This window comes from Castor canadensis, chromosome 12 (assembly GCF_047511655.1).
Source record: "Castor canadensis chromosome 12, mCasCan1.hap1v2, whole genome shotgun sequence".
In the NCBI taxonomy this organism is placed as follows: domain Eukaryota; kingdom Metazoa; phylum Chordata; class Mammalia; order Rodentia; family Castoridae; genus Castor; species Castor canadensis.
Genome location: NC_133397.1, coordinates 62,926,952 through 62,945,334, shown reverse-complemented (window position 1 = coordinate 62,945,334; position 18,383 = coordinate 62,926,952). Strand labels below are relative to the sequence as shown.

Sequence of the window (18,383 nt, the reverse complement as noted above, 5' to 3'; positions counted from 1 at the left end):
AGCTATACAGGGCATTGACTCACATTGATTTCCTGTGCGTGTGTGTTACCTTCTAGGTTAATTCTTTTTAATCTAACCTTTTCTCTAGTTCCTGGTCTCCTTTTCCTATTGGCCTCAGTTGCTTTAAGGTATCTGCTTTAGTTTCTCTGCATTAAGGGCAACAAATGCTAGCTAGTTTTTTAGGTGTCTTACCTATCCTCACCCCTCCCTTGTGTGCTCTCGCTTTTATCATGTGCTCATAGTCCAATCCCCTTGTTGTGTTTGCCCTTGATCTAATGTCCACATATGAGGGAGAACATACGATTTTTGGTCTTTTGAGCCAGGCTAACCTCACTCAGAATGATGTTCTCCAATTCCATCCATTTACCAGCGAATGATAACATTTCGTTCTTCTTCATGGCTGCATAAAATTCCATTGTGTATAGATACCACATTTTCTTAATCCATTCGTCAGCGCTGGGGCATCTTGGCTGTTTCCATAACTTGGCTATTGTGAATAGTGCCGCAATAAACATGGATGTGCAGGTGCCTCTGGAGTAACAGTCTTTTGGGTATATCCCCAAGAGTGGTATTGCTGGATCAAATGGTAGATCGATGTCCAGCTTTTTAAGTAGCCTCCAAATTTTTTTCCAGAGTGGTTGTACTAGTCTACATTCCCACCAACAGTGTAAGAGGGTTCCTTTTTCCCCGCATCCTCGCCAACACCTGTTGTTGGTGGTGTTGCTGATGATGGCTATTCTAACAGGGGTGAGGTGGAATCTTAGTGTGGTTTTAATTTGCATTTCCTTTATTGCTAGAGATGGTGAGCATTTTTTCATGTGTTTTCTGGCCATTTGAATTTCTTCTTTTGAGAAAGTTCTGTTTAGTTCACCTGCCCATTTCTTTATTGGTTCATTAGTTTTGGGAGAATTTAGTTTTTTAAGTTCCCTGTATATTCTGGTTATCAGTCCTTTGTCTGATGTATAGTTGGCAAATATTTTCTCCCACTCTGTGGGTGTTCTCTTCAGCTTAGAGACCATTTCTTTTGATGAACAGAAGCTTTTTAGTTTTATGAGGTCCCATTTATCTATGCTATCTCTTAGTTGCTGTGCTGCTGGGGTTTCATTGAGAAAGTTCTTACCTATACCTACTAACTCCAGAGTATTTCCTACTCTTTCTTGTATCAACTTAAGAGTTTGGGGTCTGATATTAAGATCCTTGATCCATTTTGAGTTAATCTTGGTATAGGGTGATATACATGGATCTAGTTTCAGTTTTTTGCAGACTGCTAACCAGTTTTCCCAGCAGTTTTTGTTGAAGAGGCTGCTATTTCTCCATCGTATATTTTTAGCTCCTTTGTCAAAGATAAGTTGCTTATAGTTGTGTGGCTTCATATCTGGATCCTCTATTCTGTTCCACTGGTCTTCATGTCTGTTTTTGTGCCAGTACCATGCTGTTTTTATTATTATTGCTTTGTAATATAGTTTGAAGTCAGGTATTGTGATACCTCCTGCATTGTTCTTTTGACTGAGTATTGCCTTGGCTATTCGTGGCCTCTTGTGTTTCCATATAAATTTAACAGTAGATTTTTCAATCTCTTTGATGAATGTCATTGGAATTTTGATGGGAATTTCATTAAACATGTAGATTACTTTTGGGAGTATAGACATTTTTACTATGTTGATTCTACCAATCCATGAGCATGGGAGCTTTCTCCACTTTCTATAGTCTTCCTCAATCTCTTTCTTCAGAAGTGTATAGTTTTCCTTGTAGAGGTCTTTCACATCTTTTGTTAGGTTTACACCTAGGTATTTGATTTTTTTTGAGGCTATTGTAAATGGAATTGTTTTCATACATTCTTTTTCCGTTTGCTCATTGTTAGTGTATAGAAATGCTAATGATTTTTCTATGTTGATTTTATATCCTGCTACCTTGCTATAGCTATTGATGATGTCTAGAAGCTTCTGAGTAGAGTTTTTTGGGTCTTTAAGGTATAGGATCATGTCGTCTGCAAATAGGGATATTTTGACAGTTTCTTTAGCTATTTGTATTCCTTTTATTCCTTCTTCTTGCCTAATTGCTCTGGCTAGGAATTCCAGTACTATGTTGAATAGGAGTGGAGATAGTGGGCATCCTTGTCTGGTTCCTGATTTTAGAGGGAATGGTTTTAATTTTTCTCCGTTAAGTATAATGCTGGCTGTAGGTTTGTCATATATAGCTTTTATAATGTTGAGGAACTTTCCTTCTATTCCTAGTTTTCTTAGAGCTTTTGTCATGAAATGATGTTGGATCTTATCAAAGGCTTTTTCTGCATCTATTGAGATGATCAAGTGGTTTTTGTCTTTGCTTCTGTTAATGTGGTTTATTACGTTTATTGATTTTCGTATGTTGAACCACCCCTGCATCCCTGGGATGAAGCCTACCTGGTCGTGGTGAATAATCTTTTTGATGTGTTGCTGAATTCGATTTGCCATTATTTTGTTGAGGATTTTTGCATCAATGTTCATTAAGGAGATTGGCCTATAGTTCTCCTTTTTGGAGGTGTCTTTGCCTGGTTTTGGGATAAGTGTAATAGTGGCTTCATAAAATGTGTTTGGCAGTTTTCCTTCCCTTTCTATTTCATGGAACAGTTTAAGGAGGGTTGGTATCAGTTCTTCTTTAAAGGTCTGATAGAATTCAGCAGAGAATCCATCAGGTCCTGGACTTTTCTTTTTGGGGAGACTCTTGATTGCTGCTTCAATTTCATTTTGTGTTATAGGTCTATTCAGGTGATTAATTTCCTCTTGGTTCAGTTTTGGATGATCATATGTATCTAGAAATCTGTCCATTTCTTTTAGATTTTCAAATTTATTTGAATATAGGTTCTCAAAGTAGTCTCTGATGATTTCCTGGACTTCCATGGTGTTTGTTGTTATCTCCCCTTTTGCATTCCTGATTCTACTAATTTGGGTTTTTACTCTCCTCATTTTAGTCAGGTTTGCCAGGGGTCTATTGATCTTGTTTATTTTTTCAAAGAACCAACTTTTTGTTTCATTAATTCTTTGTATGGTTTTTTTGGTTTCTATTTCATTGATTTCAGCTCTTATTTTTATTATTTCTCTCCTTCTATTTGTTTTGGGATTTGCTTGTTCTTGTTTTTCTAGGAGTTTGAGATGTATCATTAGGTCATTGATTTGGGATCTTTCAATCTTTTTAATATATGCACTCATGGCTATAAACTTTCCTCTCAAGACTGCCTTAGCTGTGTCCCATAGGTTCTGGTAGGTTGTGTTTTCATTTTCATTGACTTCTAGGAACTTTTTAATTTCCTCTTTTATTGCATCGATGATCCATTCTTCATTAAGTAATGAGTTATTTAGTTTCCAGCTGTTTGCATGTTTTTTGTCTTTGCTTTTGTTGTTGAGTTCTACTTTTACTGCATTGTGGTCAGATAATATGCATGGTATTATTTCTATTTTCTTATATTTGCTGAGGCTTGCTTTGTGCCCTAGGATATGATCTATTTTGGAGAAGGTTCCATGGGCTGCTGAGAAGAATGTATATTGTGTAGAGGTTGGATGAAATGTTCTGTAGACATCTACTAGGTCCACTTGATCTATTGCATATTTTAGATCTTGGATTTCTTTATTGAGTTTTTGTTTGGATGACCTATCTATTGATGATAATGGAGTGTTAAAGTCTCCCACAACCACTGTGTTGGCGTTTATATATGCTTTTAGGTCTTTCAGGGTATGTTTGATGAAATTGGGTGCGTTGACATTGGGTGCGTACAGATTGATGATTATTATTTCCTTTTGGTCTATTTCCCCTTTTATTAGTATGGAATGTCCTTCTTTATCTCGTTTGATCAATGTAGGTTTGAAGTCTACTTTGTCAGAGATAAGTATTGCTACTCCTGCTTGTTTTCGGGGGCCATTGGCTTGGTAAATCTTCTTCCAGCCTTTCATCCTAAGCATATGCTTATTTCTGTCGGTGAGATGAGTCTCCTGTAAGCAACAAATTGTTGGATCTTCTTTTTTAATCCATTTTGTCAAACGGTGTCTTTTGATGGGTGAATTAAGTCCATTAACATTAAGCGTTAGTACTGATAGGTATGTGGTGATTCCTGCCATTTAGTTATCTTAGTTGTTTGAAGGTTTGATTGTGTGTACCTAACTTGATGTTACTCTCTACTGTCTTGCTTTTTCTTATCCTGTGATTTGGTGCTGCCTGCCTTTTCATGGTTAAGTTGGGTGTCACTTTCTGTGTGCAGGATCCCTTGCAGAATCTTTTGTAATGGTGGCTTTGTGGTCACATATTGTTTTAGTTTCTGCTTATCATGGAAGACTTTTATTGCTCCATTTTTTTGAATGATAGCTTTGCTGGGTAGAGTATCCTGGGGTTGAAGTTATTTTCATTCAGTGCCCGGAAGATCTCACCCCACGCTCTTCTTGCTTTTAATGTTTCTGTTGAGAAGTCTGCTGTGATTTTGATGGGTTTACCTTTGTATGTTACTTGTTTTTTCTCTCTTGCAGCCTTCAATATTCTTTCCTTAGTTTCTGAACTTGTTGTTTTAATGATGATATGTCGTGGAGTAGTTCTATTTTGATCTGGTCTGTTTGGTGTCCTGGAGGCCTCTTGCATTTGTATGGGAATATCTTTCTCTAGATTTGGGAAATTTTCCGTTATTATTTTGTTAAATATATTACGCATTCCCTTCGCTTGCACCTCTTCTCCTTCTTCGATGCCCATGATTCTCAAGTTTGGTCTTTTGATGGAGTCGGTGAGTTCTTGCATTTTCTTTTCACAGGTCTTGAGTTGTTTAATTAGTAGTTCTTCAGTTTTTCCTTTAATTACCATTTCATCTTCAAGTTCTGAGATTCTGTCTTCTGTTTGTTCTATTCTGCTGGATTGGCCTTCCGTTTTGTTTTGCAGTTCTGTTTCGTTCTTTTTTCTGAGGTTTTCCATATCCTGGCTGTTTTCTTCTTTATTGTTGTCTATTTTTGTCCTGAGTTCATTTATCCATTTATTCATTGTGTTCTCTCTTTCATTTTGGTGTTTATACAGTGCTTCAATGGTTTCCTTTATTTCTTCTTTTGCTTTTTCAAATTCTCTATTTTTATTGTCTTGGAATTTCTTGAGTGTCTCCTGTACATTTTGGTTGACCCTATCCAGTATCATCTCTATAAAATTCTCATTGAGTACTTGTAGTATGTCTTCTTTTAAATTATTCTTGTGGGCTTCATTGGGTCCTTTGGCATAGTTTATCTTCATTTTGTTGGAGTCTGGCTCTGAGTTTCTGTTCTCTTCATTCCCCTCTGGTTCCTGTACTAATTTTTTGCTGTGGGGAAACTGGTTTCCTTGTTTTTTCTGTCTTCCTGTCATTGTCCTTGGTGTTGTTACTGTCCCTGTACTGTGTGTAATTAAGTATTTTCTAGCTTGTAATAATAACAATGGTAATATTGAGAATGGAAGAGTGAGCTGAGATGGAAAGCAAGAAGTTAAAGAAAAGGGGAAAACAAATATACAGACAAGAGGGAGAAAGCAGAACAAGGTATCAGACAAGAGAGTTTCAAAGGTATAAACAGGGAGTGTTAGTGTACTAATCGACAGTAAGCTGAACAGACAATAGAGTGACAGAGAGAGGATTGAAAATCAAAGATAAAAAAAATAAAAAATAAGCATATGAAAGTAATATCTATTTATAAAAATGAATTAAAATAAAATGGAAAATAGAAAATTAAAAAAAAACAAAAAAAACCAAAAAACCAAAAAACTTCCAAGTTTATATGCAATGCAATTTCAGTCTTAATAATTTGGATGTCCGTCTCAATCTCCAGTCCTGGAGTTGGTGCCTCAGATGTTGTTCTGTAGTTGTCTCATCAAAGGGGATGCATAAAGTAGAACAAAACTACACTCACACACACACAGAAGAAAGAAAAAAAAAAAAAAAGCCCCACCAAGTGTCCCCAGTTCAAATGCAATACAGTTTCAGTAAGTTTTTCGGCTTGCAGGTGTAATTCGGTTGTTCTCTCATCAAAGGTAGGGAGAAAAAGAAAAAAAAAGCGTCTGGAGGCAGTTCTGAGAGTGGTATCTGCAACTGTGGCTTGCCTGCCTGCTGCTCTCAGCCTGTAGCTGGCGTTATTTATGCAGATCTCTGTGGTGAGCTTAGCACTCACCTGGTCCCACAGGCTTTGTTTGCTCAGAGTTCTCCTGTGCGGGGGAGGGGGGCCTCTGCTACAGGCTTTTCCCTTTCCAAGCACTGGGAAAGGCGACACTGCCCCGCGTTGTCAGGCCTGCGTGTTTATTTACAGTTCACGTGGGAAGTGGGTCTTCCCTCCTCTCACAAGCGTCCCCGCTCCTGGTTGCTGGCGCGCCCCGCTCCCGCCAGAGCCTCTCCAGCCCGCCCGGCTCGTTTATTTACAGTCCCGGGAAGGAGTCCCTTCCCCCAATCTTCAGCGCTCAGGGCGCCCCACCCTCTTTCCAGCGTGTCTTAACTGTTCTTATTGCTTAGTACTCAGTTTCTCTTTTTTTCCCGGGTGGAGGTCAGTCTGTCCAGGGGGCTATGCTGCTCTGGCCCAGGCTTGTCTGTGGGGGAACCGCGGTACCGCGAAGCTCACCTGGTCCGCGTCTTCCCAGGCCGTATGGGCGCCGGCCACTGGCGGCCCCGGGGGCCTCCTCGGTTCTCCGTTTAACGTGAAGTGGAGATTCTCTGTGCCGGCTGGAGATGTGGAGGAGTCAAAGTTATGCCTTTTCTCGGTGATTATGCCTGCAAAGTGTGTCTCCAGCGTCTCTCCAAGATTTCACTATAGGAGGGTCGCTTTCTGCTTCCTACCTCTAGCCTCCATCTGGGGGGCAGTGTTTTTTTTTTTTTTTAAGAACACTCACAAGGTTATGCCACCATTACTACTACCAATTCTAGAACATTTTAGTCACCCCCAGAAGAAACCTTGTACACACCCATTCCTCTTTCCCTCAGTCTAGGCAACCACTAATCTACTTTCTATCTCTAGACCTGCCTGATCTGAACATCTTATATAAATAAAGTAATACAGTATGTCACCTTTTTTGTCTGACTTCTTCCTCTTAGCATAGTTTTCAAAATTCTACCATGTTGTGGCATGTGTCAGTATTTCACTCTTTTTTTTTTTTTTTTTTAATGTCTGAATACTCTTCCATTGTATGGTTAAAGTGAATTTTGTCTGTTCATTAGTTGATGAACATTTGGGTTTTTTTCACTTTTTGGCTACAAATACTCATTTAAAAGTTTTTATGTGGGCATATTGCTTTTACTTCTCTTGAGAATGTACCTAGGAGTGGAATTGCTGGATTATAAGGTAATTTTTTGTTTCACTCTTTTGCAGTACTACCAGATTGTTTTTCCCAGCAGTGGCATCTTTTTATCTTCCCAACAGCAGCATATGACACTTCTGTTTTTTGAATCTCCTTCTGCAAACTGATTTTGTTTTTCCTATAGGTCAGGTTTTTTTGTTTGTTTGTTTCTATGTCTAGTGATTTTTGAGTGGATAATGGATATTATGATTTTATGCTGATGAGTGTCTGAAGTTTGAGGACTTTGTTTTTGTTAGTGTTGGGCTTTAGTTTGGCATATAGTTGTTTGCAGATGAGCATGAAACTTTGAGACCCCCCATACCTAAGCTCTGCTAGGTCCACCTTCATTCTAGGGGCTTTGCTAAATAAAATATTTTACTAAATGAGACTTGATCCCTCTATTCACTCTCAATAACTCAGCAGTCTTCAAGAACTCTTTATTTTGGTTGTGCAGAGTTAGGTTGTTTTTCTACCTTGTCTGAGCTGCATAAATTGTTAATCTTACATATCCATGTCAGTGTCTCGCTTTCTTTTTCCTTCTTTTTTTTCTATGTGAAAATTCACTTTCCCATACCTGGTCTAGTTCTCTGCAAAGACTAAAGGGAACCTCTTTGAAGATTTTTGCAGCTTTTTTTCATTGTTCCCTTCAAGCTGACGTAACCTTCCTAAACTGCTGTCTGACTTTTTACACCAGCAAATCTACTGAGTTCTGTTTTCCCTTACTGTGTCCATGATGTAGAAATCATCTTCAGGTAGATAATGCAAGTGATTATTATACTTATATTGTTTTCTTCTCTCTTTCCTTTCTCCTTCCTCCTCTCCTCCTTTCTCTCTCCCCTCCACTTCTCTGTTGTCTAAAAACAGTTGTTTTATGTATTTTAACCAGTTTTCTACTTGTGTATAAAGCGGAAAGTAATACCTGTTTCTTGGTATGCCTTCGTGACTGAAAGCCTACTACTTTCTTTGTTTTTTTTAAAGCTGTAAATACTAATTGTTTTACTTGGTCTTATGTGCCCTAAAGAAAGATATCTGACCATCTTTATCTCTGGCACATAGGAGGAATTAAGTATTTGTTAATGATGCTCTTTGATTAGGAAATGAAGTAATATTTTCTTACGGTAAACGCTTATATTTCATACTTTTATCATACTCTGAACTAAAAAAATATGTGTAGACAGTTGAGATTTGCTTTCAAGGACTTCTTACTAGAATTCAAGTAATCATCATTGTGAAAGAGTCCCATGCCATGACAAGAAAGTACTATAATTTTATTTGCCTGGAAATTCCTCTTCTTATGATAGCATTCAGCCACATCTAGGTTATTAGAGCTGTAGTTATCCAGTGTATAGTATTATGTAGACATCTTTTTCTGCCTTCTCTCTTTTTATTCCCTGCTTTATAGTTCATTGACTTTATTTCTGCTTACAACTTTCTTAGGGGCCTGACAGAGGGGGAGAATGGAGCAGGGAGAGTAAGCATACATGCAAATGAAACTTGAGCTTTTGATTCAGTTTCAGTAACGTTTAGAGGTTGCCAAAAGTAATGTCAAAATCTAGTTTGGGATTTCCATGGCTACTGGGAATAGATTTTTTTTCTCTTTTGGTACCTGTTAGGAAGATGTGTCATTGTCACTGATGGCAAAGTATTGATAGCACAGTACACTAGAACTTTGAATAATGTTATTGATCTGTTATAGTTGGAAAATGAATGTGTCAGGGGAGAAAGGATAATGGGGGAAATAAGGTGATACTCTTTGTTGCCAGGAATCACTGGGTTTTATACTAATTAACCTTGAAAAATGTGGATCTATTTGACAGACCAGATGTTTTCAGCATAGGCCATGTGTCTCATCAGTGCATGTGCCTGTGTCTGCAGGCAACATTGTTAAATTTTTCTCATTCTATAAACACTTCCAAAATATAACTAAACCCCAAAACGTGTTTATCTTTTTGGTTTAATTTCTGTCTTTCTATCCATTCTAAAGTTTCTCTCCAGAGGAATTGAATTTTATTACACATAGCTCTTCATACCTAATTGTAGTATAAACACCATTCTGTTTACACTAAACCATGTGAAGTATACTGTTTTTGAGTCTGTAAAATTTTAATAAAAACATCTATTTTAGATTTAACTATATTCTTCCTTTTATTTCTAAATTCAGGAATAAACCATTCTTCTCTCCATTTATTTGGACTTAGGTTTTGATTTTTGGAACACACAAGGGAAGACATAAAAAGAAATGACAAACCGGTCTCTAGGCTGCAGTGTTTGTTGTACTAAGTGTATTGGAGCAAGAAGACCTTAAGTATCTGCTGTGAAAATTATTCTTTAAGTCCACAATAGACTATTAGTCTGTCTTATTTACAGGGACGGTACTGAGTTTTTCCTATACTGGATATATCATGGGAAATGTGGAAATGAGAGTATTAAAAGCATGAAAAAGAAAATTATCACTCATAATAGCTAAAGAAAAAAAATCATGTTTAACACTTTTGTATGTATTTTTCTAGTCATTTCATCTGTGTTTTTGTGTGTGTATAGTGTATATATGTATTCAGTGATAATCATATACATATTCATAATTTATGCACATATACATATATTTATAATTTAAAAATGTTAAATGTTATGATGATACTTGAAAGATTTTGTTTTTAATTGGTGCACCATTCCTGGAGATAACTGGGTTGATGGGTGGAGTAGATGGAGGATTCCATTTCTCTACTCCAAGAATCTATTTGATGCATTGTCCTTACGTTAAGAATGTGTCAGATGTGAAACCAGTAAGAGCAGATACTATCCTTGATCTGAGACAAAAGGTTGAGAAGTGATAGGCCTATTTTAAAAATTATTTTCATTCAACAAATATTATAGACATTTTGCTATTTCATTAGTTTTTCATTTGTTTTTTGAGACAGGGTCTTGTTATGTAGCCTTCTCAATCCTCTTGTCTTAATTTTTTGAGGGCTGGGATTGTAAGTGTGAACTACCATGCCCAGCTCATTAGTCTTTTATACATGGATACATCATAATGTGTTTAGCCAGTCCTTGTTATTAGGCGTCCAGGTTAGTTTGTTTTATGTGCCAATAAAAATAAATATAATTCAAGAAGCTTATATATATTTTTGTACATCTTTTTTTAGAAATGCAAATTATTTAGAATAGTTGCTTTTGCTAAAATTTTTCATTAGAAACTTGTTTGCAATTCCTGTTTATTGAAACTATTGATAGTAATACATGTTATCTTTTCTCTTTCTTTTGGCAATACTGGGGTTTGAACTCAGTGTTTGTGAGGCAGGCACTCTACCACTTGAGCCCTGTCTTCAGCTCATCTTATTTTTTAAGAAATCTTTGGCAGTTTGAGTCATAAAAATTTTTTTTGTCTCTACTTTATTATTTTTTATCATATGTGCAAACGTTGTTTGGGTCATTTTTCCCCCCTGGCCCCACCCCCCCCAAAGTTTCTTTTTTTTTAATTTACATTTTTTCACATAATGAAGTAAACTTTTTCTTTTTTTTTCATATGTTGGCCTTATTTTTTTATGTGCATTTTCTATCCCTCCCTTTTCCCTCCCTCCTTCCCTTCCCTTTTTTTTTTTTTTCTTTTGTGCTGAAGAATGAACCCAGGACTTTGTGCTTCCTCAGCAGGTGCTATACCACTGAGCTACATTCCTAGCCCCAGTGTTTTCTTATTTTTTTTTAAAGAACATAAGTTTATTGATCTTTCACATATACATTACATATGTTTATGAATTTGTTATTTCCTCTTTATTCTTTTGTTTTTTTTTTGCAGTACTGGGATTTGAACTTGGCCTCACTCTTGCTAGGCAAGCACTTTACCAGCCACTTCACCAGCCCTTTTTGTGTTGGGTGTTTTCAAGATAGACTGGCTTTGAACCACGACCCTCCTGATCTCTGCCTTCTGAGTAGTTAGGATTATAGGTGTGAGCCACTTGTGCTTGGCTTTAAAATTTTTATATCTCATATTAAACAGCCATTTTAGTTATTTTATAACTACTTTTTCTATCTTTTACTTTGAACCTGTTTGTACCTTTGAATCTAAAGTGTGTATCTTGTAAACAGAATATCATTGGATTATGCTTTTTAAAATCTTGACTAAGAATGTTTACCTTTAATTAGCGTATGTAGTCTATTCACTTAGTGTCACTATTGGTATGGGTGGATTTTGCTCTTGTTTTCTCTAGTTTTCCATGTATTGTGTTTCTTGTTCCTCCTTTACTGTCTTCCTTTGAATTAAAAATATTTTGTAGTTTACTCTTTTAATTCTTTCCTTGATTTTTTATGGTATATTTTTTGAGTTACTTTCTTAGAGGTTATTATAGGGTTGTACAATGCATCTTCACTTATCACAGTTTACTTTAGGTCATTGCTGATACAAATTTGGTTTTATAGTAGTAGTTTTGTTTAAACAAAACTTCCTTCTTCTTTTTTGTTACTATTGTCATATATATCCATATTTTTAAAAAACCCATCAGTACAGTATTGTGACAATTGCTTTAAAAATCTCATTTTTCAAAGAAATTAAGGAGAGAGAAAAATTTTAATTTTATCTCTTATATTTAGGATATATATTTCCTACGCTCCTCATTTTTTTCCCTGTTAATTCAAGTCTCTGTTTGGTACCATTTCCTTTCAGGCTTCCTTTAGTGTTTTTGGTAAGACAGGTCTGTTAGCAAGGAATTCTCTGTTTTTGTTATCCAGGAACACATTTTTCCTAAATTTTCATTTTTAAAGGATAGTCATTAACTATTGATTGGTCAGACATTATGCTCAAACAATCTTGAGTCAATAAGGTTTCCCCTTTTTTGCCAGTGGATTTGTAGGGGGCTTAGGTTGTGCATTAAGAATTCTGGTAGTTTCGAAGTCTGGGATTATTTGGTGTGTGCCACCAAGAAAAAGTTTTCCTTTCTCCCAGACCTTCTTAAGTATCATCTGTGTATGCCTGTGGCCTTACAGTCAGTTAAGGTTGTGTAGAGTGCTTAGGCCCTTTTTGTTGGCCATTACATGTATGCATAGTCTTTTAGTGAGTCAAGGATGTGTGGAGAGCTATTTTTATTTTTATTTATTTATTTTTACTGAGTTTGCTACTTTTACTAACAATGCCACTTGATAGGGCCTTCCTTCCTGCCTTCCTTCCCTCCTCCTTCCTTCTCTCCCTTTGTTCCCTCCCTCCTGTTTCCTGCCCCCTTGCTCTTTCCCTTCCTTCCTTTTTCTCTGCTCCAAATTATGTCCTTCCCAATGTCTTTGAAACTGGTGATTTTCATGACTAGCCATGACCACCGACTAGGGGCAGTGATGGAAGTAGCTGTAGGCAAGAATACTACATAGTCCCACTGTTGAGCAGTTTTCATGAATAAACATTTCTTCTTTGTTATTTTCCTTTGGTCAGTTTCCAGAGTCCTGAAACAGTTGTTTTGGATAGCTTTGCCCAATTTTAATTTGTTCCCCACCACCACACACCCCTTTTAAAGACAATTTTCCAGACTCTTCCCTCTGCCACAGTTGTTGAAGTCTAGTTTTGGGTACTTCAGTTTATAGGATGATTTTTTCTGGACATTGAGACATTCTTTTTTTTTTTTTTTTTTTAAGGTAGTTAATTTCATTGGTAGATAGTATTCTAAGTTTTAAGCATTCTTAGTATGAAATCTTTTGATTATATTTTACTAGTCTTTTAAAGCATGTATTACTTTTTAATAATTTGAGATTTTTCATTCATTATTTTATGAAAAAGCAATACTAAATATGTCTTAATGTACAGTGAAAACTAATTGAGGCTAGAATTTTTTTCCTGTGGCATATATTTGTGGCCCTAAGAAAGACTGAGTTTAGCTAAAGGTAACCAATTTGTTTTGTAGGCATTATCCAGCACTGAAAACTCTGGAACATCTTGAACATACCTATCTGCCTCAAGTAAGCCACTATCGATTCTGCAAGGTGATGCTGGACAACATCCCCAAGCTTCGAGAAGAAATAAAGGATGTTTCTATGTCTGATCTCAAAGACTTTCTGGAGAGCATCCGCAAGCATTCGGACAAAATTGGAGAGACTGCCATGAAGCAAGTAGGTCTTGGGTTTATGATAGGTTGGCCAGTGGCTTTGCAAGTATTCATTTAAATGCAGACTTCTTGTCAAGTGACTTAATTGTTTCTTATTGCTTTAGGGAAGTCCTTCATCTTTATAGGAACACATCATTTAAAAATCCTTTTTTATTATCTTAACAGAGTACTGAACTATTAACTAGTGTATTGTTTTGCTTGGGATGTTCAATAAATACTGACCCATTATGATATGGGAGGTTGGAGGAAGCTTAACTTTGTTTTTTTTAGTGGTATTGGGGCTTGAATTTAGGGTCTCATGTTTGCTAGGCAGGCACTCTACCACTTGAACCACTCCTTTAGCCCAACTTTTGTTTTAAAACAAATATATATGTAATAAAACATATACATGTATGTATATATGTTTACACCAAATATATATCTTAAACTATATATTTGATATAGATATTATAAAAAGATATACATGTGTGTATATATTGCATACCTTTGTTGGGTATAGTAATATCTGTAAGACAAGTGTTTACTATGCTTGACTAATTTTTACTAAGCTTTCAAAATCTAAGAGAAGATAGTATGGAATTTCTGTTGACACTACCTTTTTTGGGGGTGGATGGGTTGACATGAGGTCTCATTGTATAGCCCAGGGTGGCTTCAAATTCACTATCATCTTGCTTTGGCCTTCTGAGTGCTGGGATTGTAAGTGTGTACCACAATGTCTGCTGGAAACTGCTTTTTATTTATTTTTTTTATGGTTGTCTTTCCTAGGCCTCTATTTGAGAAACTTTAACTATTTCCCTTTTGATGAAAGAGGAATCCAATAAGCATATTATTGCCTCATTTAATCTGAGATTACATGTTCTCATTCCTTAATTAGCTGAAGAAATGAATGCCCAGGGAAGGGAAGAGACTTGTTTAAGTTCAAACAACTTGTAAAGGTCAGATCCTCTAAAGTTGAAATGAATGTGTCTACTATAGTACACAATCTGTGTAAATTACTGGTTATTTGTTATATTCTTGCCATGTAAGGAAATTGTAAAGGAATATTCTGTGAACTGAGGACTTTTAGTTAACTGATAAGTCTTCATTCCTCCTTTAAAAGTTTTCATCTCAGGACTAACTCTGTTGCATGAATTATTACCCTAAGATCCTTTAATAAAGATATCTTACATGTTTTAAAATCTTTGGTAGTACCTAGAAAGTAAGGATGATAAGAGAAATTACCACATACTTTATATATGGTAGATGTTTAATAAATACTTATTTTAATTCATAGATGTTGGAAAAGAGTTTAGTTCTCATTTATGCAAAGTCTAAAATGATGTTTCTGATTAGTGTTTTTTTTTCACAATGACAATTTAGGTACTTAGAATCCTTCCAGTGTGTGGTTATGCCATCTTTATGCCTTTGAAGATTGCAGTAGAAGTGGAGTATTGCATGTGGGAGAGTTTATAAGGGGCAGGCATGTATGCCACACATTACTCGTACCTATATTTCAGTTGCCCAAATTCAATTTCAGTTGCCTATTTCATAGGTAGTTACATGGCCATACCCACATATGAAGATAGCTGGGAAATGTAATCTTACTCTGTCCCTAAAATGAGGTACATACATCTTTGGGGAATAGTCTCTGGCATCCTTTGGTTATTAACTGTCTTTTCATACTCCTTCCCGTACATAGAACACAGTGTCTTCCTCCTTAAAGGAGAGAGCCTAGGGGACTGACTTGTCTGGACGTCCATCTCAAAGGGTAGATCCTCCAGGGATGCTCAGTTCTCTTCATCAGATCTAGATTTGGCTCTACATGGGCTGGTGACCAAGTAGATAAAAGTACAAGTCATCTGCACTTGTGCCTCCTCCCACTCCCAATATTCAGTGAAGAAGCTAGAGTAGAATAACTACAATAAAAACTTTGGTTTAGAAAAGAGAAGAAAAAGAGACATATTATTTCTTGCTCCATAGCAAATCATGTAATCATTTTCTTTTGTTTACTTCCCGTTCCCTGCCCTCTCCTCCCGTCCCCTTTCCTCCTTCCCTTCCCTCCCTTCTCCCCCTAAGTACTAAGTTTGGTTTTGGTATTGGGGTTTGAACTCAGGGCCTTCATGCTTGCTAGGCAGGTGCTCTACCACATGAGCCATGCTCCCAGCCCTTAGTCAGTGATCTGTTTTTTTCCAATGGGTTCTATATGGACAATGAAACCAATGTTCTTTTCAGAAATGGTTTTGTTTTCTTCTGGCCTATTTGGGGAAGTAGTAAAGTGTGGCAGCATAACCCTTACCCATTAGGTTGCTTCTTAGTTTAATGACCTTGCTTTGTGGCTGTATGAAACATTGTGTGGAATATCATACTTGAGTCTGATCTCTTCCTCAGGATTGAGTCATTTTGTTCAGCTAGATAGCTTCCTGGGTCTTTATTGCTCAATCCTTTACTATCCTTTTCTTTTACTTTTTGGATGTGTTCAGTTTTCTAACCCTTAGGTTAGAGGCCTAGGTTTCTTGAATTCTATTCCCTATATCTTCAGTCTGCAAATCAATGAATTCTTTTTCAGTTTATCTTTTTTTTTTTTTTTGTGGTACTGGGGTCGAACTCAGGACCTCACTCTTGCTAGGCAGGTGCTCTACCACTTGAGTCACTCTCCCAGTCCTCAGTTTATCTTTTTTATTAATAACTTACTCAAAGCAGAAGGTTAATACCAGTGTATTCTATAACTGTGACTCTTAATTTGTTCATAGCACTCCGGGCCCAGTATACTACTTATTTATTTTCTTTTGGCAGTACTAAGGTTTAAACTCAGGGCTTTACACTTACTAGGTAGGTAGGTACTCTACTACTGCTTGAGCCACACCTCCACCTGTTTTCACTCTGGTTATTTTGGAGATAGGGTGCTTATTTTTTGCCTAGGCCAGCCTGGACTATGATCCTATTATTTTTCACTTTCTGTTGTAACTGGGATAACAGGATGTGCCACCAAATGGAGCTGAGATGGAGTCTTAGAAACTTTTTTGTTTTTAACCTAGGCTAGCCTGGAACTGTGTGTGATCTTCTTGATCTCAGCCTCTCACTAGCTTGGTATGATAGGTATGCACTATTGTGCCCAGCTATTTAGTTGAGACGGGCTCTCTTTAACTGTTTTCCTGGGATGACCTTGAACCACAGTCCTTCTGATCTTAGCTTCCATGTAGCTAGGATTATAGGTGTGAGCTACTGGTCCAGCTCCTGTAGGCATTTTGTGTATGTTTTCACTTACTATAGGCTCTTAGTTTTACCAGTTGTTTTTTCCACATTATTATAGGGCTCTCCAGCTTTTCAGCTTGTCTGGTATATATTCTTTCTTACCTACTGCTTGACCATTAAACCAACAGCATTTATTTTATTTTCATTGTTGATGTGTAACACCACATTTCCATAACCAGTTTCTGAGTTTGTTAGCTAATTCTGCTTGCTGTAATAGTTAAATTCCAAAATATTATAGTAGTAGTTTTAATTTTCACTTTGTAAAGGCCAAAACAGATATTCCTGGTGGGATAGCTCTCCAAGTGATCATCTGGGGATATAGAACTCTTCTAACTTGTGACTCTACCATTTCAATTTATAGCTTCCAGGGCTGCAGCAGAAGAAAAAGAGAGTAAATCATGTAATGAATTCTTTATGGGCCAAATTTTTAAATGACACATATCACTTCTGCCAAATTTACTTTGAAGGGAGGCTTGGATATAGACTCCAGTGGTCTGACCAGGAGGAAGAGGAAAACAGTTTGGTGAACAGTTAGCTAGTCTCTGACATACCTGCTATCATTTAGCCCAGAAAGATAAATATCTTCCATGTCTCTTGCTTTTTTCTGTGTAGTTGTCTGCGTGTTTGCTTCTTATTTACCAACTCTGTAGCAGTGTCAGTGCTGCTGTTTAGATCTTTATTATTTTTATTTCAACAGTTATGGTTTTTTGACTTTGAGAATTTGTTTTTACTTTTTTGTTGCCCTTATAATAACTTCCTTTTAAAATCATTTCATTAGAATATTTGGGAAATAAGATTTGAAGGTATTAATATTGTTGCTGCATTTAGACTTTAAATGGCTGCCTTTTCTTGGTAAACATCCCTTTTTCTTTTTAACTGTCTCCTGAGTTGCTGCAGTGATTCATGGGAGACATTGTCCTTAGTAGAGTGAATTGACAGAGCCAGGTTGCTAGATTGCTTCTCTTGTGATATACCAGCCAAAACAGATCACCAGGACTTTACCCTAATAAAGTACTAGTAAATAAGTTAGATTCCATACATTTATTCGAGATTATAATCTCAAACTGTTTGTTGTCCAATTTCGTCAAATGATAAAATAAAAGAAATACTATTTGAAGATGAACTGAAAGATATATGTAGTAGGCAGAATTCTAAGATGGTCCCCAAGGTTCCTGCTGTCTGGTGTATACATTTTGTAAAATCTCTTTGCCTTGAGTGGGTGGGCTTGATATAATCAGGTGAGTTTCTTTAAAAGGTCCAGAGGCAAGAGATAGAAAAAGAGAGTCAAAGTTGAAACAAATCATATGTTCTGTTGTTTTTCTTGAAGAAACAAACTTCCATGTTTTGGACAGGGCCATGTGGCAGGAAACTGTAGGCAGTCATGAGTTGCTGAGAGCAACCCTTGGCTGACAGCCAACAAGAAAATGGGATCTCAGTCTTACAACCATAGGCAACTATGCAACAAATTGAAAAGGCTTAGAAGAGGGTCCTAAGCTCCAGATGAGATCACTGGCCTGATTGACACCATGATTTCAGCCTGGTGAGACCCTGAGCAAAGGACCCAGTCATGCTGAACTATTGACCCATGGAAACTTTGAGGTAAGTGTATGTAGTTTTAAGCTAGTTACATAGCAAAAGAAAAGTAATACATTCCATTATTTTGGCTTCATAGACTTTTTACTAAATTCTGTGTTTATATTTTGCCTTTGGATCGAGGAAACAATGATAAGGATTGTATTCATTTTTATTTTTTTGAAATAGGAGTTTACTAACCCTGACTGATTT

General features: G+C 36.7%; 1 protein-coding gene and 1 pseudogene across 5 annotated transcripts in view; one reads left to right on the top strand and one right to left on the bottom strand.

Annotated features, from left to right (window-relative positions):
- The window catches only part of Exoc6b (exocyst complex component 6B), a 556,197-nt gene that overhangs the window by 88,808 nt on the left and 449,006 nt on the right, over positions 1 to 18,383 (top strand). For 2 of the 5 annotated variants that reach the window (XM_074049961.1, XM_074049964.1), the window contains exons 6-7: positions 13,167 to 13,371; positions 18,135 to 18,197. The exons of 1 other annotated variant lie outside the window; for it this stretch is intronic. In XM_074049961.1, coding sequence (XP_073906062.1) covers positions 13,167 to 13,371; positions 18,135 to 18,197 — 268 coding nt within the window. The remainder of the gene's footprint in view (positions 1 to 13,166; positions 13,372 to 18,134; positions 18,198 to 18,383) is intronic. 2 more of the 5 variants (XM_074049962.1, XM_020179532.2) reach the window with 1 other exon arrangement.
- Positions 9,947 to 10,122, bottom strand: LOC141415135 (U2 spliceosomal RNA; annotated as a pseudogene).